This window comes from Lolium perenne, chromosome 4 (genome assembly GCF_019359855.2).
Source record: "Lolium perenne isolate Kyuss_39 chromosome 4, Kyuss_2.0, whole genome shotgun sequence".
In the NCBI taxonomy this organism is placed as follows: domain Eukaryota; kingdom Viridiplantae; phylum Streptophyta; class Magnoliopsida; order Poales; family Poaceae; genus Lolium; species Lolium perenne.
Window position 1 is genome coordinate 145,945,768 of NC_067247.2, and position 25,592 is coordinate 145,971,359.

The following is a 25,592-nucleotide window of genomic DNA, read 5'->3' on the forward strand; positions in this document are numbered from 1 at the left end:
AATAGACTAGATACATACAAAAGTGAGTGAACCCTTCAAAAGACCTTAAACATCTTATAAAACCAAACGGGGAGTAGTAGTGTATTTTTGCAAAAGTTCTTAAATATATTTATTTATACAAATTCGGGTTTTGAATTTCTTTTTGTGGCCATATATTGTAGCTATGCATTCCAGTCATCCATGGAGAACAAATCGATGGTGAAAATTGCGTTGGTCAACACTGGACACTATATGCTTTCCACTTGAATAGGCGCAAAGTCAGTATTTTGGATTCCCTCGGGAGTACTGAGACTCATCAAAAGATTTCGCGGTCGATCTGTGAAGCTCTTGACAACTGTGAGCGGTTCAAGAATAAATCGTCTGATAATTCGGGAGCCCCGGATAACTTGTGGGAAGTTAATATTGTCGATTCTGGACACCCGCAATCAAACGGGTACTAACATCTTACGATTGTCCCGTTTTCTGATGCTTAAAACTGTGTTCGGTAAAAGTACCAGATGATTGATATTGGACTCCGGTCTGCATCTGTAGCGATGACTGCGGGTTCTACGTATTTAACTTCATGCGTCTCTGGGATGGTGATCAACTTGACAAGTCGTGCAAACCCCCTGTAAGTCCGCTATCAACTGTAGACTGCAAGAAATCGTCTCGCGCGATGATAAGATCTCAATCTTGGGATATGCGTGCACTAGGTAAATAATTAATTATATGTACGCTCTGTGTTTCTAGGAATCAAAAGAGCTGCGGAAGGAATTCCTGGAATACATGCTGTCTCCCGATGCTCTAAATCATATCAGGATTCATCATTCAGATCCGGCATATAAAAAAACACCGGGTATGCATTGTTCGGTGTTCTTCCTTTTTTAACCATCTTGCTTGTTCTCCACATTAGTTACACTTCCAGTTTGGAAAAGTTGTTTGATGTTGATTCCCTAATTTGGATAAATTTGTTTCAAACATGGGGAGCTCTGATACAAATGTATTTTCATAAATGCTATTGTACGAGGCGCATATACATCATAGGAGGACAAACAATCACAACGAATAACACCGAGATTTGTTAACGAGATTCAAAAATCTTGCCTACTCCCGAAACATGCTTAATGGGCCTTCATCCCTATGTACTAGTCAACATAGTACAGCCGACGATAAAATTATCGAGGTCAATGATACGCGTACAACACGCGTCCGTTGGGAACCCCAAGAGGAAGGTGTGATGCGTACAGCGGCAAGTTTTCCCTCAGTAAGAAACCAAGGTTTATCGAACCAGTAGGAGCCAAGAGGCACGTTGAAGGTTGATGGCGGTGAGATGTAGTGCGGCGCAACACCAGGGATTCCGGCGCCAACGTGGAACCTGCACAACACAACCAAAGTACTTTGCCCCAACGAAACAGTGAGGTTGTCAATCTCACCGGCTTGCTGTAACAAAGGATTAGATGTATAGTGTGGATGATGATTGTTTGTAGAGAACAGTAGAACAAGTATTGCAACAGATTTGTATTCGATGTAAAAGAATGGACCGGGGTCCACAGTTCACTAGAGGTGTCTCTCCCATAAGATAAATAGCATGTTGGGTGAACAAATAACAGTTGGGCAATTGACAAATAGAGAGGGCATGACCATGCACATACATGATATGATGAGTATTGTGAGATTTAATCGGGCATTACGACAGAGTACATAGACCGCTATCCAGCATGCATCTATGCCTAAAAAGTCCACCTTCAGGTTATCATCCAAACCCCTTCCAGTATTAAGTTGCAAACAACAGACAATTGCATTAAGTATGGTGCGTAATGTAATCAATAACTACATCCTCGGACATAGCATCAATGTTTTATCCCTATTGGCAACAGCACATCCATAACCTTAGAGGTTTCTGTCACTCCCCCAGATTCACGGAGGCATGAACCCACTATCGAGCATAAATACTCCCTCTTGGAGTTACTAGCAAAAACTTGGCCAGAGCCTCTACTAATAACGGAGAGCATGCAAGACCATAAACAACACATAGATTGATAATCAACATAACATAGTATTCTCTATCCATCGGATCCCAACAAACACAACATATAGCATTACAGATAGATGATCTTGATCATGTTAGGCAGCTCACAAGATCCGACAATGAAGCATAATGAGGAGAAGACAACCATCTAGCTACTGCTATGGACCCATAGTCCAGGAGTGAACTACTCACTCATCAATCCGGAGGCGACCATGGCGGTGTAGAGTCCTTCGGGAGATGATTCCCCTCTCCGGCAGGGTGCCGGAGGCGATCTCCTGAATCCCCCGAGATGGGATTGGCGGCGGCGGCGTCTCTGGAAGGTTTTCCGTATCGTGGCTCTCGGTACTGGGGGTTTCGCGACGAAAACTATATGTAGGCGGAAGGGTAGGTCAGGGGGCGTCACGAGGGGCCCAGACGACAGGGCCGCGCGGCCAAGACCTGGGCCGCGCCGCCCTGGTGTCTGGCCACCTCGTGGCCCCACTTCGTCTCCTCTTCGGTCTTCTGGAAGCTTCGTGTGAAAATAGGCCTCTGGGCGTTGATTTCGTCCAATTCCGAGAATATTTCCTTACTAGGATTTCTGAAACCAAAATCAGCAGAAAACAGCAACTGGCTCTTCGGCATCTCGTTAATAGGTTAGTTCCAGAAAATGCATAAATATGACATAAAGTATGCATAAAACATGTAGATATCATCAATAATGTGGCATGGAACATAAGAAATTATCGATACGTCGGAGACGTATCAGCATCCCCAAGCTTAGTTTCTGCTCGTCCCGAGCAGGTAAACGATAACAAAGATAATTTCTGGAGTGACATGCCATCATAACCTTGATCATACTATTGTAAGCATATGTAATGAATGCAGCGATCAAAACAATGTAAATGACATGAGTAAACAAATGAATCATATAGCAAAGACTTTTCATGAATAGTACTTCAAGACAAGCATCAATAAGTCTTGCATAAAAGTTAACTCATAAAGCAATAATTCAAAGTAAAGGTACTGAAGCAACACAAAGGAAGATTAAGTTTCAGCGGTTGCTTTCAACTTGTAACATGTATATCTCATGGATATTGTCAATGTAAAGTAATATAACAAGTGCAATATGCAAGTATGTAGGAATCAATGCACAGTTCACACAAGTGTTTTCTTCTTAAGGTGGAGAGAAATAGGTGAACTGACTCAACATAAAAGTAAAAGAAAGGTCCTTCAAAGAGGAAAGCATCGATTGCTATATTTGTGCTAGAGCTTTGATTTTGAAAACAAGAAACAATTTTATCAACGGTAGTATTAAAGCATATGTGTCATGTAAATTATATCTTACAAGTTGCAAGCCTCATGCATAGTATACTAATAGTGCCCGCACCTTGTCCTAATTAGCTCGGATTACCTGGATTATCATCGCAATGCACATGTTTTAACCAAGTGTCACAAAGGGGTACCTCTATGCCGCCTGTACAAAGGTCTAAGGAGAAAGCTCGCATCGGATTTCTCGCTATTGATTATTCTCAACTTAGATATCCATACCGGGACAACATAGACAACAGATAATGGACTCCTCTTATATGCATAAGCATTCAACAATTATTAATTTTCTCATATGAGATTGAGGATATTTGTCCAAAACTGAAACTTCCACCATGGATTATGGCTTTAGTTAGCGGCCCAATGTTCTTCTCTAACATTATGCAATGCTCTAACCATTTTAGTGGTAAATCTCCCTTACTTCAGACAAGACGAACATGCATAGCAACTCACATGATATTCAACAAAGAGTAGTTGATGGCGTCCCCAGGAACATGGTTATCGCACAACAAGCAACTTAATAAGAGATAAAGTGCATAATTACATATTCAATACCACAATAGTTTTTAGGCTATTTGTCCCATGAGCTATATATTGTAAAGGTGAAGAATGGAAATTTTAAAGGTAGCACTCAAGCAATTTACTTTGGAATGGCGGAGAAATACCATGTAGTAGGTAGGTATGGTGGACACAAATGGCATAGTGGTTGGCTCAAGGATTTTGGATGCATGAGAAGTATTCCCTCTCGATACAAGGTTTAGGCTAGCAAGGTTATTTGAAACAAACACAAGGATGAAGCGGTGCAGCAAAACTCACATAAAAGACATATTGTAAACATTATAAGACTCTACACCGTCTTCCTTGTTGTTCAAACTCAATACTAGAAATTATCTAGACTTTAGAGAGACCAAATATGCAAACCAAATTTTAGCAAGCTCTATGTATTTCTTCATTAATAGGTGCAAAGTATATGATGCAAGAGCTTAAACATGAGCACAACAATTGCCAAGTATCACATTATCCAAGACATTATAGCAATTACTACATGTATCATTTTCTGTTTCCAACCATATAACAATTTAACGAAGAAGAAACTTTCGCCATGAATATTATGAGTAAAGCCTAAGGACATATTTGTCCATATGCAACAGCGGAGCGTGTCTCTCTCCCACACAAAGAATGCTAGGATCCAACTTTATTCAAACAAAAAAAAACAAAAACAAACCGACGCTCCAAGCAAAGTACATAAGATGTGATGGAATAAAAATATAGTTTCAGGGGAGGAACCTGATAATGTTGTCGATGAAGAAGGGGATGCCTTGGGCATCCCCAAGCTTAGACGCTTGAGTCTTCTTGATATATGCAGGGGTGAACCACCGGGGCATCCCCAAGCTTAGATCTTTCACTCTCCTTGATCATGTTGTATCATCACCCTCTCTTGATCCTTGAAAACTTCCTCCACACCAAACTCAAAACAACTCATTAGAGGGTTAGTGCACAATCAAAATTTACATGTTCAGAGGTGACATGATCATTCTTAACACTTCTGGACATTGCACAAAGCTACTGAAAGTCAATGGAATCGAAAAATCCATCAAGCATAGCAAAACAGGCAATGCGAAATAAAAGGCAGAATCTGTCAAAACAGAACAGTTCGTAAAGACGAATTTTATTGAGGCACCAGACTTGCTCAAATGAAAATGCTCAAATTGAATGAAAGTTGCGTACATATCTGAGGATCACTCACGTAAATTGGCATAATTTTATGAGTTACCTACAGATAATTAGGCTCAGATTCGTGACAGCAAAGAAATCTGTTTCTGCGCAGTAATCCAAATCTAGTATGAACCTTACTATCAACGACTTTACTTGGCACAACAATGCACAAAACTAAGATAAGGAGAGGTTGCTACAGTAGTAACAACTTCCAAGACTCAAATATAAAATAAAAGTACTGTAGTAAAAACATGGGTTGTCTCCCATAAGCGCTTTTCTTTAACGCCTTTCAGCTAGGCGCAGAAAGTATGTATCAAGTATTATCAAGAGACGATGCACCTACATCATAATTTTCACAATTTGTCCCATTGGATATCTTAGATGCTCCCTTATCTATAGTGGTTTTAAGAGCTTTATCAATTTTAGGCCTATAATAGCTTTTTGGTTTAGGCCCCTTAGAGACATACATGAACTTTTGCTCCTTACCCACATAAGCTTTCTCTCTAAACTTTATAGATGAAAAGGTCGAACCCAATGTTCCCATAGCCTCTTCAAGTTCACTAATACTTTGGGTTTGATTATCATGAATAGCACAAGATTCTAAAATGGCAATTTTCTCATTAATTCCACCTAGAGATTTATCAAGTTTATCAATGCTATCAAGTAATGCTCCCAAAGTAGTATCAATACTTGGAAGGTTTTGCTCTATGGTTTCCAACTTTTTCATGACATCTTCAAGAGAGGTTTCAATTTTAACTTCATTAACAGGTGGTATTCCAAATAAACTCTCAATAATGCAACTAGCTTCTAAGGTAGGAGTACCTAGGAAGTTACCTCCCGCGAGGCAATCAAGAACATACCTATTCCAGCTAGAGATACCAACATAAAAATTCCTCAGTAGGATAGTGGTGGAGTGTTTCTTAGTGCACCTATTATGGGCATCACTAATTCTATACCAAGCATCTTTTAAACATTCTCCCCCTTTTTGCTTAAACGCACGAACTTCAACTTCAGGATTACTCATTTTAGCAAGCAGGCTTCATCCGATTTTGAGAGGGGATTTGGTGACTAGGTGTATACGTGAGCACCCTCTAGATGCCACACGATCTGCGTTGAGATCCGGTTCTCGTCAATTGGATCTGTTGCCTTGATGTTGTCTTATCCATCGCTAAGCGTACTTTGTGTGGGTCCTACGTGATTTGAAAGTGCATCTGGCCCACTATTTGAATTCAAAAAGGTGGATCCTACATGATTTGGAAGTGTTGTTAGTGCTGATGTGGTTTGCTAACCTAACAATGATGGTAACAGTGGATTGCTAGATGTGACACGTGTCAACCAATGGATACGTGCTCACGTATACACCCGGTCAGCAGGCTTCATCCGATTTTAGCAATAGTAAATAAAGCAAACTAGATAAAGTAAATGCAAGTAACTAATTTTTTTTGTGTGTTTTTGATATAGCAAACAAGATAGCAAGTAAAGTAAAACTAGCAACTAATTTTTTTGTGTTTTGATTTAGTGCAGCAAACAAAGTAGTAAATAAAATAAAGCAAGACAAAAACAAAGTAAAGAGATTGGATTATGGAGACTCCCCTTGCAGCGTGTCTTGATCTCCCCGGCAACGGCGCCAGAAAAAGAGCTTGATACGCGTACAGCACGCGTCCGTTGGGAACCCCAAGAGGAAGGTGTGATGCGTACAGCGGCAAGTTTTCCCTCAGTAAGAAACCAAGGTTTATCGAACCAGTAGGAGCCAAGAGGTACGTTGAAGGTTGATGGCGGCGAGATGTAGTGCGGCGCAACACCAGGGATTCCGGCGCCAACGTGGAACCTGCACAACACAACCAAAGTACTTTGCCCCAACGAAACAGTGAGGTTGTCAATCTCACCGGCTTGCTGTAACAAAGGATTAGATGTATAGTATGGATGATGATTGTTTGTAGAGAACAGTAGAACAAGTATTGCAGCAGATTTGTATTCGATGTAAAAGAATGGACCGGGGTCCACATTTCACTAGAGGTGTCTCTCCCATAAGATAAATAGCATGTTGGGTGAACAAATTACAGTTGGGCAATTGACAAATAGAGAGGGCATGACCATGCACATACATGATATGATGAGTATTGTGAGATTTAATCGGGCATTACGACAGAGTACATAGACCGCTATCCAGCATGCATCTATGCCTAAAAAGTCCACCATCAGGTTATCATCCGAACCCCTTCCAGTATTAAGTTGCAAACAACAGACAATTGCATTAAGTATGGTGCGTAATGTAATCAATAACTACATCCTCGGACATAGCATCAATGTTTTATCCCTAGTGACAACAGCACATCCATAACCTTAGAGGTTTCTGTCACTCCCCCAGATTCACGGAGGCATGAACCCACTATCGAGCATAAATACTCCCTCTTGGAGTTACTAGCGAAAACTTGACCAGAGCCTCTACTAATAACGGAGAGCATGCAAGATCATAAACAACACATAGATTGATAATCAACATAACATAGTATTCTCTATCCATCGGATCCCAACAAACACAACATATAGCATTACAGATAGATGATCTTGATCATGTTAGGCAGCTCACAAGATCCGACAATGAAGCATAATGAGGAGAAGACAACCATCTAGCTACTGCTATGGACCCATAGTCCAGGGGTGAACTACTCACTCATCACTCCGGAGGCGACCATGGCGGTGTAGAGTCCTCCGGGAGATGATTCCCCTCTCCGGCAGGGTGCCGGAGGCGATCTCCTGAATCCCCCGAGATGGGATTGGCGGCGGCGGCGGCGTCTCTGGAAGGTTTTCCATATCGTGGCTCTCGGTACTGGGGGTTTCGCGACGAAGACTATATGTAGGCGGAAGGGCAGGTCAGGGGGCGTCACGAGGGGCCCAGACGACAGGGCCGCGCGGCCAAGACCTGGGCCGCGCCGCCCTGGTGTCTGGCCACCTCGTGGCCCCACTTCGTCTCCTCTTCGGTCTTCTGGAAGCTTCGTGTGAAAATAGGCCCCTGGGCGTTGATTTCGTCCAATTCCGAGAATATTTCCTTACTAGGATTTCTGAAACCAAAAACAGCAGAAAACAGCAACTGGCTCTTCGGCATCTCGTTAATAGGTTAGTTCCAGAAAATGCATAAATATGACATAAAGTATGCATAAAACATGTAGATATCATCAATAATGTGGCATGGAACATAAGAAATTATCGATACGTCGGAGACGTATCAGTCAACGGACGCATCAGGCCACCGCCGGCACAGCTCGTGTGGCCTCCCTACCAGGGGTGCCACACCATCCTCTAGTGATCATGTGTCTAGCATACAACCTTTTGTCTTGTCTATTTTAGCTACTCGCTACTCCGCGGTGCCTTTATATATTGCCCACATTACAAGTGTTCGACTTCAACACCTAACATACTGCTAATTACAATTCAACTGTAACACAACTCATGCACATATATAACACATGTCTTAACAAACTCCACCTTGTCGAATATGTACTTCGCCACCTTGAAGCCGCCATGTGCGAACCTCTATGTACGTGGACTTGAACCATTAATTGTGGGTACCGCTGCAACTTCTTTGACTTCACAGGACTCGTCATGCAGCTTTAGTCCATTTTTCTTCATCAAAGTTGAAGTGACCTATATATGTCCTAGAGCCAGGGGGTGAATAGGCGCACCGAAATCAGCAAGTTCATGGGGCAGAACAATGACCTGCAAATTAGAAGCTCCTTTACCATTACTATTACACGTAGTACTATAGTTCCTCCATATCGAAAAAGTACTATAGTTTCTTTATTTATTACTACTTTTAAAATACTTTTGACTGTTATTCTCATTGGTATTCATCTCTAGGCTACTTTAATTTGCATTAAGATTGCAAGTTTTTTTTATGGTTGTTGTTGGTCTTACTGTTTTGCGCTAGATCATGTTCTAATTTATTATCCTTTGTTCAGCCTCTAAAGCTTTAGACGAGTTGTTCAATTACACAACTGACTACTCCGGATCGAAAGAGTAAGCTAATGACCGTCACCATATTAATTGGTGTGTTTTATTTCATGCAATATTTTGGCATGTTCTTATTAATACCTTGTCGTTGTATATGCGAAGGGAAGTCTGGGTATCAAGCACTTATCCGACACAGATTAGTTTGGATGTGAAATCCATCCAAAGTCTATTGAGTATTTCAGGATGTATGGACACTAAAAGCTTAAACTTAGCTATTCGGAAAATGGTGATAATGGAATCAAATGATGGAAATTCGGATAATTCTAATCGTTTGGGCTGCAAGCATTACGTTAGTGCGGATTTTGCTGTAAGTTTTTGTTATTGGTTGTGTTTTACGACATAAATCTTAATAATGCTCTTGGGGGGCGTTTGTTGACTATAATTTTTCGTTCTTCGTATTTTTTCCTCCCAGAAATATGCCATCTCAAAGGAAGATGAACATACCAATATGGAAACTTGTATCCTTCATGATTTCGTAGATCACCACAGTGCTTCCAACCCACAATTGGTATACATACATTCTTTTCGTACAGTTGCACTTATATTTAAAAAAGTTGCGCTTATATTTGTGGATTTTTCTATTCATATCTTGTGTGTTGGCATGTATTACAGCTATGCATTCCGGTCATGCATGAAGGCCATTGGACTCTATATGCTTTCAACACAGATGATGAAAAAGTCAGCATTTTAGACCCTAGTCCTATCATAGATCTTAAGCGTCACAAAAAAATTAGGTTGAAGATCTGCAAGGCTCTTGAATGTGCAAAGGCCAAATCCAATCTATTCAAAAGGAAGACCGGTAATTTTAGCTGTTGGCAATATGAGTTTGTCACAGTAAATCCCAATGGAAAAAGGTGCTTGGCATATCTTATGTATTCCATTTTCCTGATGTTTACACAATGTCTCGTACGCTGTAATTTATGTTGTACTCCTCTCTGCAGCTCCGACTCTGGTTTCATCGTATTCAACTACATGCTATGGTGGGATGGCGGTAAACTCAACGAATCAATGATGCCCACTGAAACTGTAAGCAAGATAGTAGATGTTCGCAATATTTTGATTGAGCAACCAGTTTTTAGTTGGCACACACACACAGAGTATTCTCTTTAATTGATGTCGTATCATTGTTAGGATTCGATCAACCTACGTAAGGAATTCCTGGCGTATATCCTCTGTTTCAAGGATAACCAAGCATACCAACAGCCTCATGGTCTTTCTATGCGGATCAAAGCCCTTCCTTCAGGTTCAGCTTAACAAACTGCTTTTGATTTGTATTTTTTTTTTTTGGTTTAAAAAGTCCCCGTCCGCCACAACGCTATATCACTGGTGGAAAAAGGGTCTTTGGTCGCGGTTCGCAACTGCCATTAGTCGCGGTTGCGCAACCGTGACCAAAGTAGCGCGACTAAAGGCCCCCCCTTTAGTCGCGGTTCCTTACGAACCGCGACTAAAGGCCCGTCCATGTGGGCCGCAGGCGAGCGCCAGGGCGGAGGACCTTTAGTCGCGGTTCTTCTGGCCAACCGCGACTAAAGGCCTCCGCAGGGTTTAGGGTTTAGCCCCCCCTCCCCCGAAATCTGGTTTCTTTTTAATTTGTATTGTTTTATTTCTTTTGGGTTTTAATTTTGAAGGAGTTTCACATATTCTACGGTACTACATACATGCATATGAATGTACAATTTCAAACAAATTTGAAATTACAACCAAAAAGAATTCAAGAGGAATATACAATATATATTCAATATCGGATGATCATATACAATTTTGAACAAGTTTCCATCCATAATTTAGTGCATATGAAGTTCTACGTCCTCGTAATAGTGTTCTCCTCTAGGATCGATGACTTCCCTCGCCAACCATCCAGCTAGTTCCTCTTGAAGTGGTCGGAAGCGAGCTTCTGGACTAAGCGTCTTCCGGAGGTTATTCCTCATGATGTTGTTCTCACACTGCTGGTCCCGCTCATTGCAGTATCTCCGGATCCTCTCACAAACATAGTATCCACATAGATTGGTCCCCGGTGGCTGAATATCCCCAGTCGTCTGCACTGCCATTTTAAAATGTAGCTCTTTTTTGAATTCACCGACCTTTTGATCTACGAACCGTCTCCAAACCCTACGAGGCAAAGAAAATTAAATGAACAAGAGAGTTATTAATTAGTTACTTGATATTAGGAAATGATGAACGAAATAGGCCGATCGATATAGAGCGCAAATGAATGAAAATAATTACTTTTGCATCATTTTTCTCATGTCGGCCCAAAGCGCCGGATCCATATTCAGAGAGTCGTGGACGAGAACTGTGGAGGTGTGAAATTGAATTACCATAAGAATCCAGTGGAACCTGCGGACACGATACATGCACAGTCATGCATAACTCATCGATTAGCCACATACCATGCATGGAGTAAACAAAAGAGAATGTGCTCAAGACAGAAACACTCACCCAAAATGGTAAGGAAATAGAATATCACTTTTGAGTTTCTGTTTTCTAAAAAACCGCCACAGGTCATCCTCCACGTCGGCGGGGTGGTGTTCTAACACATATGAATTAACGATTTGAGGGTCAATGAACCCAACATCATGGATGTTCCTTATTCGCATTTTCCGCTTCTTCATTCTGCATAATAGCGTACACAACAAGATAGTTAGGACAATATATATATAGTGCAGGCAATGAACGAGATGGGGTAGAAATTAATAAATCACTTACAGAACGTAGCAACTGATGATAGATTTGTCGAGCTCGCGCAGATTGAACAGCTGGAACAATTCACTCCGATGAATTGTTATATAGTAATGTTTGAAGTGATGCTCATATCTAACTTCCGCATAAATATAGTCTTTGGCGTTTTTAAGTTTTATGTAACCCTTGTACCAATTTAGCAGACCTTTCATTTGTCGAGGTAGATCCTCTTCCTGCGCAGGCTCGACGAGAGGGCCATTCTTCACATATGTAAATACTACGTCCTTCATTGGCGCCTCATCAAGGCCTAACAGTGCACGAAGAGTGATACCTAAGTCGGCCGCTTGTTCTCTGGCACTCGTTACAGTCAATCCATGTGCTGCCGCAGCTGCTATGATATCGGGGGCATCCGGACCGGCGGCTTGCACTATGAGCGGGGCGATCGATTGTTTACTTTGTTCCCCGAGCTGGGCAACTTCTTTCCCCCTTTCTAATTTTTTCTCGGCCTCCTCCAAGGCTTTCTTCTCCGCCAACTCTTGGTTCCTCTTGAACGCGAGTGCTTGCCTACGAAGTTCACGTAAATAGTCGTCAGGCAGATTCTTCGCGGCTTGGGACGGTGTGTTCAAAAATGACTTAGCCCAGCTCTTTTCCTTGTCAGAAAATACTTGCTTGGGCTCGGGCTCTCTTTTCTTCTTGCAGTACGCCTTCCATTTCTCATAATCAGCAGCCGCGTGTGCGTCGACTTCCTCGGCACTACGTTCCCAAGGCCTTGTGGGGAGAGGCTTCAGTGATGGCTCTGGTATCTTTGTGGTTCTAGGTACATAAGGGTCCGGGTTAATAACCCAGGACTGTACCTTCTTCGCCGGAGGTGGATTGGGGGGCGGTGTCTGATCACCCGCCGGACGAGGACTGGGGGGCGGCGTCTGCTTACCCACCGGAGGTGAATTGGGGGGCGGCGTCGGCTGACGTGAAGGAGGTGTAGGTAAAGCACCACCACCGCCACCGCCACCGTCACCGCCACCGCCACCGCCACCGCCACCGCCACCACCACCACCGTAGGGGGGTGGACTTGTTGGCGCCTCGCCTGGAAACTTGATAAACTTCTTCTGCCATAGAATGAACTGGCGCTTGACATCTCCAAGTCTTTTCGCCCCTTCAGGTGTAGCAATGTCAATGTCCAGGTCCTCAAACCCTTGGACTATCTCCTCCACCGTGACACGAGCATAGCCATCTTGAATGGGGTTGTTGTGATGGAGTGCTCCAGGTGGTAAAGCACTGCCGATGGCTACCTTCATGGACATGTTCCCGATAGGATAATACAGATGACATGCTTTCATCTCCTTTATATCGTCCACGGGGTAGCGAGGAGGCTCCGGTGCAGTAATTTCGACCACCAGAGGCTCCGGTGTAGTAATTTCGATCGTCGGTGCACCAGCCGGTGAGGCCTCCGTGGAAGCCACGCTGCTTCTTCTCCGCTGCTGGCTTCCGAGATCCATTGGATGATCTTCATGCTGCGCCCGAGCTGCATCTCTTTCGGCTACTAGTACACTCACGGTTTTCTTCATCACATCCATTTCCGATACCAACTGCGCCACAACATCTGCATCCCGATCCATCTTTCTCTTACGGTTTCTGTAACCGTACGGGTCATCGTTCTGGGGGAACCCTAGTTTCCACGGAATGGGCCCCATGCCTCGTACACGTCCTCCGTGTTCAGGATTCCCGAGGGCTTTTGTCAGGGCGTCGTTCTCTCTGTTGAACTTGATCCTCCCCTCTTGAGCATCCCTCATTGCCTCAATAAGCTTTTGGGTGGGTTTAATTATTTTGCCCTGATAAACACACTCCCCTGTCTCCGGGTTGAGCGATCCCCCATGCCCGTACCACCAGCTTTTGGCCCTTGGGTCCCATCCCTCCGTACCTGGACGGATTCCTCGCGCCCTCAGCTCGTTCTCCATCTTCTCCCACCTAGGCTGCCAAAAGCGATACCCTCCTGGCCCCATAATATGATTGTACTCCTTCTTGGCCGCATTATCCTTATTTTTTCGATATTTCAAGGAACTGCTCCGATTTCTTTTGCTTCACAAATTCTGGCCAATCATGTTGCAGTTTCTCATATTGTCCTTTGAAATCCGGAGTCTTGCCCTGCTTGACAAAGTCATGGGCTAGATTTTGCTTGTATTTTCGGAATGCGTTGGACATCTTAGAAAGAGCGAACTGTTTGACTAGCTTGCACCTCTCCTTGTTTTCCTGAATCTTGTTACCCTTCTCATCGTATTTGCGGTATTCCGGAGGTAGAACGAAATGTTCCATAAGCTTGTTGAAGCAATCTTTTTTTGTTCTCTTATCGACAAAAGTGAAACCAAGACGTGCCTTCTTTGGCTCATTCCACTCCTGGACGGTGATCGAGACGTTGTCTCTAACAACGGCTCCGCATTGGCTGATAAACTTGGTGGCGTTCTTGCTGGGCTCCAGCGGCCTGCCGGTTGCTTCCTCGACAACCTCGATGGTGCATGTTTCGTTTGGTTTCATCGTCTTGGTTGCGCCACGCTTTGACGACGTACTCGATTTTTTCGACGATCCGGCCGAGGGCTAAAATAAGAAAGAGAGTCGCGCGCGTTAGTACACACATATTTATTCAAATCAGTTAGTTTGTATCACCAGAGGCTCAATGTATATATATACCTCGGCGCCGGAGGTGGTTGCTACTTCCAATTGAAGATCGTCGTTTATCGACGTTTCTTCGGCATCATCTTGCTGACGGCGCCCTTCATCTTCACCCTCAAGGTTCAGATAAGAAGAGATATCATCTTCTTCTTGTCCGGTCGGCACATATAGAATATCGCCTTTTATGATGCCGAACATATGGTCTTCAAGGTCCGGATCATAGTTGTCCAGAATCGGGTCAGCTCTATCGTCCGCCATATGTCAGTCCTGAAAACATGTAGTCAAAACAAATTAATTAAGTGAAGAAGGGGGGCGGTGGCGGTGGCGAAAGGGCGGTGGCAAAAGGAGGGGGGCGAGGAAGGGGTGGGAGAGGGTGTCGCGGTAGAGCGCGAGACGGGGCGGCGATTAAAGACGTGGTGTCGGTGACAGTGGCGGTGGCGAAAGGGCAGTGGCGGTGCCGAGGACAACACACATAACCCTCGCCGCCCCCTCTCGATCCAAAAAAAACACCGCGCGTATACGGAGGGGGCGACGAGGGGCTCGCTGCCCCCTCCGTATACGCGCGGTGGTAAAGTCAAATTTTAGTTCTGCGCTCTCTCCCTCTCCTCTCTCTCACTGCATGCGAGCGGGGCGCCGGCGATGACGATGGGGACGTACGGGCGCGTCGACACACACGGTGTGGGTGGGGCGGCGACGACGGGCCGACGTACGGGACGGGCGCGACGAGAGGGCGGCGACGATGGAGAGAAGGCGCTGACGGCGAGGTCGAGTACGTACGGCGACGGCGAGTTAATTAAATTTACACTTTAATTAGTTAAATTTTTAAGTCAATTTTTTTAACTTATTTAATAACAATTTAATTAAGTTTTTAGTTTTGTTTTTTGAATTTGTAACTAATTAAGTTTGTTTAGTGTACATATACACGTACGTACGTTTACAATTTAAATTAAGTTACAAATTAAGTTTGTTTAGTTTCTTCACATATATATACACGTCGTTTACAATTTAAATTAAGTTACAATTTTAATTAAAAAAACTTAGTTACGATTTTAAAAAAAAAACAAAAAAAAAACCTGGCACTTTCTCCTCTCTCTCTCGATCTCTGCCTGCAGGGGGCGACGACGGGCGTTGGCCGGCCGGCGGCAGCGTCGAAGCGGCAGCGAGGGAGGTAAGCGGCAACAACGACGTCGATCGGCGGCGAGGCGCGGCAGCGGCAGCGAGGGAGGCGGCGGCGCCAGCGACAAGAACCGGCGAGGGAGGGCGGCGGCGGCGCGTCGATCGACACTACGGCGGGCGACGGCGGGCGCGGAGGGCAACGTTGGCGGCGGGCGACGGCGAAGCGTTAAGCGGGCGAGGGCGGCGAACGTGCGAGGGCGGGCAGCCCGACGGCGTCTGGCGATCAGCGAAGCGAGCAGCGCGAGCGGAGAAGAAGATAATGAACCGCCGCCGCGGCGCGCGGTATTTATACCGTCGGGGCTTTAGTTGCGGTTGGGGTCACCAACCGCGACTAAAGGGTGCCCTTTAGTCGCGGTTGGTGACCCCAACCGCGACTAAAGCCTTTTTTTCGCCCCATTTGCGGTTCCCGCGGAAAAAGGCTTTAGTCGCGGTTGGCCAGGCCAACCGCGACTAAAGGCCTTTTTCAAAATTATTTCATTTTCTAAATGTGAAAAATAACACTAATTCATGTCTAAATGTGAAAAATACAAATAATATGTCAAAAAATTCAGAAAAATAAAACTAATTCAATTCAAAATATTAAAAATACAAATTATATATAAAAAAATCAGAAAAATAAAACTAATTCATTTCAATATGTTAAAAATACAAATAATATATCAAAAAATTAAGAAAAATAAAACTAATTCAATTCAAAATGTTTAAAATACATATAATATATCAAAAAATTCATAAAAATAAAACTAATTCAATTCAATATGTTAAAAATACAAATAATATATCAAAAAATTAAGAAAAATAAAACTAATTCAATTCAAAATGTTTAAAATACATATAATATATCAAAAAATTCATAAAAATAAAACTAATTCAATTCAAAATCTTAAAAATACAAATAATATATCAAAAAATTCAGAAAAATAAAACTAATTCAATTCAAAATTTTAAAAATACAAATTATCAAAAATTCATAAAAATAAAACTAATTCAATTCAAAAGTTCGTTGGCCCCCTCTTCCCGCCTCTTTCCGCCGACCCCCTCTTCCCTTCTCGTCTTCCCGCCATTTCTTCCCTGTCTTCCCGCCTCTTTCTTCCCGCCAATTGTTTCCCGCCAATTTCTTCCGGCCTCTTTCTTCCCGCCAATTTTTTCCCGCCAATTTCTTCCCGCCACTTTCTCCCCGCCTCTTTCTTCCCGCCTCCTGTCTTCCCGCTCCCATTTTTCCCGCCATTTGTCACTACATATAGGTAGCCCGGCTTGGCCAGCATTATCACATATCTACAATCTCTCATCACTCTCTCATGGCTTCCACCGCACCCACTCTAACCTACCAGCAGGTGGAGGAGCTTTGCGCCTCGAACTACCCTTGCCCTCCGGGCTACCGCGTCCCTGCCGGATTTGGAGCCTAAGCGCCGGCGGCGTGCCGGTCCCTCCCGTCCCTCGAGTACCGCGCGCCGGGCGGCCATCACGAACCACTACTACCTCGACCTCACACCGGAGCACCGGATGCACCCCCTCCGGCATCCCGATAACCAGCATACTTGGGACGCCTTCTTCATCAATCGGCGTGAGAGGGCGCTCGCCGGTATGAGGAGGACGGTCTGCCTCTGGAAACTTCCACGAGGCCGGCCGTCGGCTATGGTGGTACGGCCGGACTCTGCAGAGCGTCATGGACTACATCACGGCCGGCGATATCCTGCCTGCGCTACCCTCGATTCGAGCCACGAGCGCCGCCCGACGACAGCGACGACAGCAGCGGCAGCGACGCCGGCAACTTAGAAGGCGACGACGACCAGGACACCGGCGGCGGCTATGCACACTACGAGTATGCATATTATCCGCCGAGGCAGGAGAATGACTACATCACTCCAAATTTCCTGTATGCAGGAGTATGACTTAGTCACACCAAATTTCCTGTATGCAGGAGTATGACTTAGTCACTCCAAATTTCATGTATGCGGGAGTATGACTTAGTCACTCCAAATTTCTGTATGCGGGAGTATGGTGAATCACTCCAAATTTCATGTATCATCGGTGCTATCTCGAGTCAATTGAATCATTCGAAAATGGACACCAAACACATCACGGGTAATATAATTCACATGATTCATTCAACAAAGTTTGGTACAATAAATTATTACACATCATTTCTTCCCTTGTGTCCCTGCTTGCTTACGATTGTGCCGTATCCATGGAGCATCCTCATCATTTAACTTAATGCTTGGGTCGGTGTTCACTTTGAAGGGCGGAATTTCAGCAAACATATTATAATCTTCGACATGTCTGTCTTGTCCTCCACTCCCACGATGTTTCTTTTCCACTGAAAGAACAATGTGGCGCTTTGAATCATCGCATGATGTACTGATCGTTTTCTTATCTTTCCGTTTCCTCGGTTTGCTACTCATGTCCTTCACATAGAAAACCTGAGCGACATCTTTCGCTAGGACGAATGGTTCGTCAAGGTAACCAAGATTGTTGAAATCCACCATTGTCATTCCGTATTGCTGGTCCACCTTTACCCCACCTCCTGTTAGCTTGAACCATTTGCACCGGAACAAAGGGACCCTAAAGGAGGGTCCATAGTCAAGTTCCCATATCTCCTCTATGTAACCATAATATGTGACCTTTTGCCCATTCTCGGTTGCTGCATCAAAGCGGACACCACTGTTTTGGTTGGTGCTCTTTTTATCTTGGGCGATCGTGTAAAATGTATTCCCATTTATCTCGTACCCTTGGAAAGTCGTTATAGTCGAAGATGGTGTCTTGGCCAACATGTACAGCTGATCTACAACATGATCGTCACTCATTAAATGTTTTCTCAACCAACTGCCGAAAGTCTCCATGTGGGCCTTCCTAATCCAGGATTCGGGCTTCTCAGGGTTGTCCGAGCGTAAAATATTCTTGTGTTTCTCAAAGTACGGAGCCACCAAGATGGAATTGGTCAAAGCGTGTGGTGTGCTTCAGTCAGAGAATGGCCATCCATACATATCGTTGATTTCCTTCCGATCGTGCCTTTTCCACTTAGTCTCCCCTCGTGCCGCGATTGAGGAAGACCAATCGGCTTAAGGTCAGGAACAAAGTCAACACAAAACTCAATTACCTCCTCATTTCCATAGCCCTTGGCGATGCTTCCTTCTGGCCTAGCATGGTTACGAACATATTTCTTTAATATTCCCATGAACCTCTCGAAGGGGAACATATTGTGTAGAAATACAGGACCGAGAATGGAAATCTCATCGACTAGGTGAACCAGAAGGTGCGTCATAATATTGAAGAAGGATGGCGGGAACACCAACTCGAAGCGACAAGACATTGGATCACATCGTTCTGTAACCGTGGTAGAACTTCTGGATTGATTACCTTCTGAGAGATTGCATTGAGGAATGCACATAGCTTCACAATGGCTACTCGAACATTTTCCGGCAGGAGCCCCCTCAAAGCAATCGGAAGCAATTGCGTCATAATCACGTGGCAGTCGTGAGACTTCAGGTTTTGGAACTTTTTCTCCGCCATGTTTATTATTCCCTTTATATTGGACGAGAATCCTGACGGGACCTTCATACTGCTCAGGCATTCAAAAAAGATGACCTTCTCTTCTTTGGTCGGAGCGTAGGCTGGCACGACCTTGAAACCGTTCCGGATGCCGGTCATCGGGGTCTTTCAAACTTTGCTGGTCTGCCGTGCTTCGTGTGTATCATTTGAGTTCCCATTCCCGCCCCAGTAGCTGAGGATGTTCACGCAAATATTCTTCGTAACGTGCATCACGTCGATTGCGAGCGGACTTCTAGGACTTTCCAATATTCTAGCTCCCGAATATAGATTTCTTCTTCCACATGGCTACGTGCCCGTCGGCTCCCTTCGAACTGATTGTCCGCCGGACCCTTTCCAAAGATGACTTTCAAATCCTTGACCATATCAAATACCTCAGCACCAGTGTGTTCCGCAGGCTTCGGCCGGTGATCTGCCTTGCCGTTGTAATGCTTGCCTTTCTTTCTTACTGGATGACCTTTCGGAAGAAATCGACGATGCCCAAGGTACACGTTCTTCTTACAATTTGGCAAATGTACACTTTCAGTCTCATGTAAGCCGTGCGTGCATGCATTGTATCCCTTATTTGACAGTCCCGAAAGGTTACTAAGAGCAGGCCAATCGTTGATGGTTACGAAAAGCAACGCTCGTAGGTCAAATTCCTCTTCTTTGTGCTCATCCCACACATGGACACCAGGTCTGCCCCACAGCTGGCAAAGTTCCTCAACTAATGGCCTTCGGTACACATCGATGTCGTTGCCGGGTTGCTTCGGACCTTGGATGAGCACTTTGGCATCATAATGAACTTCCGCTTCATGCACAACCAAGGAGGAAGGTTGTAGATGCATAGAGTCACGGGCCAGGTACTATGGCTGGAGCTACGCTCGCCAAAAGGATTCATGCCATCCGTACTTAGACCAAATCTTATGTTCCTTGCGTCGGCTGCAAAATCTTTGAACTCTCTGTCGATCTTTCTCCATTGCGTTCCATCTGCGGGGTGTCTCAACTCCCCGTCCGACTTACGGTCCTCTTTGTGCCATCGCAACAACTTGGCATGCTCTTTGTTCCTGAACAGACGTTTCAACCGTGGTATTATAGGAGCATACCACATCACCTTGGCGGGAACCCTCTTCCTGGGTTTCTGGCCCTCAACATCGTCACCAGGGTCATCGCCTCTGATCTTATAACGCAATGCAGTGCATACCGGGCATTCATTCAAATTCTCGTATTCACCGCGGTAGAGGATGCAGTCGTTGATGCATGCATGTATCTTCAGAACCTCTAAACCTAGAGGGCAGACAACCTTCTTTGCTTCGTACGTACTGGCGGGCAACTCGTTATTCTTTGGAAACATATTCCTCAACATTTTCAGCAAGTTTTCAAATGCCGAGTCAGCTACACCTGCCTGTGCCTTCCATTTCAGCAAATCCAGTGTGCAGCCCAGCTTTTTCAGACCATCATCGCATCCGGGGTACAGCGCCTTCCTGTGATCCTCTAACATGCGATCCAAATTCTCCCTCTCTTTTTCAGTTTCGCAGCGTCTCCGTGCATCAGCAATGGTCCGACCAAGATCATCAACGGGATCATCACGTGCCTTTTCTTCACCTTCCCCTTCACCTTCCCCTTCACCTTCAGCATCCTCCATGAAAGTATCACCGAAATGAGCAAGATAGCTTTCATCGATGAAATCATCCCCTTCTTCATCTTCTTCCATTATAACCCCTCTTTCTCCATGCTTGGTCCAACAATTATAGCTTGGCATGAAACCGTGCCAAAGTAGGTGCATGTAAACATCTCTTGAGGAAGAGTAACCCTTCTGATTCTTACAGTTAACACATGGACAGATAACAAAACCCCCCTGCTTGTTCGCATTAGCCACTACGAGGAAATCTTTCAAACCCGTACTGAACTCGCCGGAGAGTCGGTTACCGTACATCCATTGTCGATTCATCTGCATTATTATAATATAAAATATATAATTAACCATCATGCATTTGTTAAACTAACTAGCTACAAACAATATAAATTAAACAATGAACTACACACACATGCATATTTTATCAACGACACATCAAAGGTTCAAGTTGCTAACCGCGATCGAGGAGAAAAAATAAATGAGAAAGCTCAAGTGTGGCTCCAACACTTCATATCATGTTTGTTTCATGCTCTTGGGGCATTTCATCAAACACCTTATGTGCATAAGAGGAACCAAAAGCAAACCTAACACCCACTTGTGAAGTTTGTGAAGAGAATGGCTCCAAATGGCTAAGTGTTGGCTGCTGGATGGGTATATATAGGGGAGGGGCTTTAGTCCCGGTTGGCCTGGCCAACCGCGACTAAAGGCCTTCGCCAACCGCGACTAAAGACCCCCACGTGCACCGGCTGGCCACCGAGCGCCCTGGGCCCAGGCCTTTGGTCGCGGTTCGCCTCCCGAACCGCGACTAAAGGTCCCATTAGTCGCGGTTCCTATAGCTTCGCGACTTATGGGGCTCACCGGAAGCCTGTTTTTCTACCAGTGTATTAACAGATGAATGTCATTCTTCGCATCAATTGCAGCTCCAGCTTGGACACGTTGCCTGATGGAGAATGAATTGCTGAATGTACTGGTAGAAGGAAATGCGAAGAAATTTCTTTGGACTCTGGGGGCGACGAGGACCAAGCTTTTCAAAGGAATCAGTAGTGATGGGGAGGGGGTGCTCCATATTGCTGCTAGGACGGGCGATATGCAGCTAGTGAAAGCCATCTTTGACATATTTGAAGTTGGAGACTTGCTAGCAAACAGCACAAAAGCCTTGGGTACGACTCAGATGGAAAAAAACAGCACAGAAGCTTCCGGTGTGGACCAGTTGGAAAAAAACAGCACAAAAGCTTTGGGTGCGTCCCAGTTGGAAAAAACCAGCCTAGAAGCTTTGGCTCTGGCCCAGATGGAAAAGAACCGAACAGAAGATTTGGACATGGCTCAGTTGAAAAAAAACAGCACAGAAGCTGACAAAGCAGCAAATAATGGCAAATCGATCCCAACAGATATAGATTCGAAAAAAAAATATGAAATATGTGGTGTGGGAAGAGAGAAAATCATCCAGTTTGTAGACTTCCTGATGACTCGAAATTACAGTGGAGAGACGTGCTTGCACGAGGCGATTAGGTGGGACCGTAAAGAACTTGTCACCTCACTGATCTGGATAAACCAACAAGTGTGCAAGGGTGACATAACAAGGCCTTCACTGGTAAAGATAGTGGATTATGGAGGCGTATCTCCGCTCTACTTGGCTACCATGTTATGCAGAACTGACATTGTTCTGAGCCTCACGAAGGATGACCACAACGTCCTAGCATCCTATGCTGGCCCTGGAGGAAGGACAGCCTTGCATGCCGCCATTCTATTGAAGAACAAAAGTAAGTATGGTGTTGGAGCCGCCATTCTGTTTAGTATTCAATCTATTTTGCTTTCATGTAATCGATTTTGTAAACCTCAACGCTGCAGAACTCATCAAGCAGCTGCTCAAATGGAATTTAGATCTCAAAAGTGAAAAAGACAAGTGTGGCAGCACCCCTCTTCACCTCTTGGCGTCGGTGGAAGGTCTAGATGGAATCACAGAGCTATTAGTACCACGATTCCCTGCTTACCACCCACACTCCAACGGCCCTTGTGATTTTCTGAAAAAGGACTCCGACGGTATGCTTCCCATACATGTCGCTGCCTCGAACGGAAGGCTTGAAATGATCAAGCGATTGCTCAAGGCATGCCATCACTGCATGTGTTCTCGCAATGCCTCTGGCAGCAGCTTCCTTCACATTGCTGTTGAGAAAAAATGGCTTGGTGTGGTACGACATGTATGCAAGGAACAAACCTTGGACGGAATTCTTAATTTGCAGGATCGGGATGGAAACACAGCTCTGCATCTGGCTGTGAAGAGCGGGCATCAGCTCATATTCTGCATCTTGATGAGTAACCCTGGAGTTTGTTTGAATTTGACAAACAAGGAGGGGCACACACCTCGAGATCTTGCGAACTTGGGCATCGATCATCAACTGAGACTGTTACAGGTATGTGCACATATATATAAAGTATATAAGCATATTCTCTTGTCCATTTTTCCGTGTGCATGTCAGTAGTTTAAATAACGAAACTCGCTTTTTTTCCCACTGATGACCCTCCAGAATTCCCGGGTGTTGATATCTTTTCATCTGTGGCTAGCCAGAGCTAAGTTTGGTACCTGTCGAAAGGATAAACACATGGCTGCGAAACTTGACAAGGAAAATCTATCAGACAAAATGACCAAGTTCGCGGGACCTATGGCTGTCTGTGCCATTTTCATGCTCAACATATCAGTTGCAGCCTTCTTCAGTATTGCCAAGTCGTACTTACCCTCCGCTGATCCAAATGCTGCAGCTGGGGCTGTGAGCAAGTCAAAAAGTAATGCGGCCCGTGCTTTTAAAGCTCTCATTATCTCCGACATCATTGCATTTTCTTCAGCTGCGCTAACTGCCTACTGCGGCACATTCGCCGGGTTATCCGTAATGGATCGCCCCACGCGCCTTCTATACCTTCGGATCGGGGGAACTGCCCTCCAAATCGCATCCATGGCTGTGGTTACTGTCTTTGTATTAGCAGTATACCTGGCGTTTGGACCGGTTGATCCCGTTCTCCCCACTGTTGCAGGTGTGCTTGGTCTTGTCGCACTTTCACCCCAATGGACACCACTCTTCTTCATGATACTCCATGCATGGACATTGATTTACAGGTATATGCTCCTTGATAAGATTCACAAATACGCCGTCCTGAAAACCCAGACTATTCTGCAAGAACTTCCTCCTCTCGTGGGAAATTCATTAGTATCAACATGCCTAATAGTTCTTCAAATCCTGGGAGGTGTACTTGCCATTCTTCTGTGGGGTCTCGTGAAGTTGGCAACACTAGTATGTCGCATTCCACTTCTGATTGGCTTTGTCATAGTTGGGGCCATTGCCGTTTTGACATGTTTACTTACGCCTCTGCCAAATCTGTAATACTATTAACTATCCAGGTCGCCCATGCGATGCGTTGCATGGACATCATCTTTTATCGTGTTTTAAAGATCAATTGAAGAATTTTTTCATCACAGTAATATTTACATTGTTTACTTTGGGAATTGTTTCAAGTTCATCCCTGTGTACTTTGTTTCTAATGTCCGAAGTTAAAAGTACAGTATCATATTATATTACTTTTTGTTATTTGCTACTGTACAAAGACTAGGAGCTGCCTCTGGATATGATTCACATGCTCGAGTAGCCGATGGAGTTTCTGCCGTAGTTCCTCTCCACGTGGTGCAGGCGCTTCGTTCCGGAGAACGGCGAACTTGTTTTCGTTGTGGATGCACCGGTCGCCGAAATGTGGAAGCATGGTGTGCACATGCCTCTCTGAGCATCTTCGGAGTTGGCGGAGACCCTCGAGCCTGGCAGAAAAGGCTCCTTCGTCGAGGAGAAAATCATACGTGAACACCTTGTCCACGAGGTCCCTAGCACCGACGATAGCACGGACAACTCTAACAAATTCGTGCGAAGCTCCGCCACCCTCGCCCCCAAGACCTAGTGAAGTTGGTTTAGTACCCGGGCTAGCTTATTTTAGGTTTATGAACTAGTTTAGATTCCTCTTTTGTAAAATCTTTGTGTAAATTATGCTATGTCATCGACAAACTTTCAAAATTATGGCGCGAATTAGCAGCTCGTGTTTGATTCCTCGATTTGCAGTTCTTCTTTTACATATCTATTCTGCCATGGTGTTTTTCGATCCACAAACACGTGATGCAGCATACCGCAAAAACGTTTTGCGGTCCAGCTTCTTGCGGTATCGGCTAGAGATGCTCTTACTGGTTCAAACGCTGGACATCTGGCCGAGGACGACCTCGAGGTGGCCTTGTCCGACGAGCTCCTGGGGAACAAGATGGCCGGGGTCGAGCGGATGCTCGCGTCGTCGCCCGCCACCGGCAGCAAGCGCCAGCGCCTCAAGAACAGCATCGTGTTGCTTCAGCAGTCCAAGGAGGCCGTGGCTGACATCATGGACAGGATTAGCGCTGCAGGGGAAGTGTAGTAGGGCACATGCCAGCTTCTTGTTTCTTATTGTCTCACCATCAACTTTGTCGGAGGTCAATATCTAAGTCGATTTCAGAATCCTTATCTACAAAATGATTATATTGGTCCTGGATCCCAATTTCTTTTCTGTTGAAGGGGAGTTGTGAATGCGATGGTCTATTGGTATCACACTTGTAGCCAATGACAGAAAAAAAATAACACTGCACTCATCCCCAAACAAACTTAAATTGAAATTGGAAACAAGCCTCCTTCCAACTTCTCACACGTTGTTAACAAATGAACAACCTTGGTGCAACGCTATCCCTGTCAAAGAGCCTATGATTAGTAAAGATCTCCCTATTAGATATTGGTATGAACATTCTTTTTCACAAAAACGCAAAAGCCTTGCGTTTCGATACATTGATAGAAAAAAAAGGTTATAGTTACAAGTTCCAAGAGG

At 44.7% G+C, this 25,592-nt stretch overlaps 2 protein-coding genes across 2 annotated transcripts in view; both read left to right on the forward strand.

Moving 5' to 3' along the window:
* Positions 1–25,231, forward strand: part of LOC127347483 (dynamin-related protein 4C) — an 83,568-nt gene extending 58,337 nt beyond the window's left edge. Inside the window, 1 exon segment of the mRNA XM_051373664.2 lies at positions 24,960–25,231. Within this exon segment, the coding sequence (XP_051229624.2) occupies positions 24,960–25,151 (192 nt within the window). The 3' untranslated portion in view covers positions 25,152–25,231.
* Positions 21,646–23,841, forward strand: LOC127347481 (uncharacterized). The gene is made up of 5 exons (XM_071819608.1): positions 21,646–22,477; positions 22,566–23,128; positions 23,243–23,599; positions 23,697–23,744; positions 23,827–23,841. The coding sequence occupies exons 1-5, from the start codon at positions 21,661–21,663 to the stop codon at positions 23,839–23,841; spliced, it is 1,800 nt and encodes a 599-aa protein (XP_071675709.1). The 5' UTR covers positions 21,646–21,660.
* Positions 25,232–25,592: the final 361 nt, after the last annotated feature.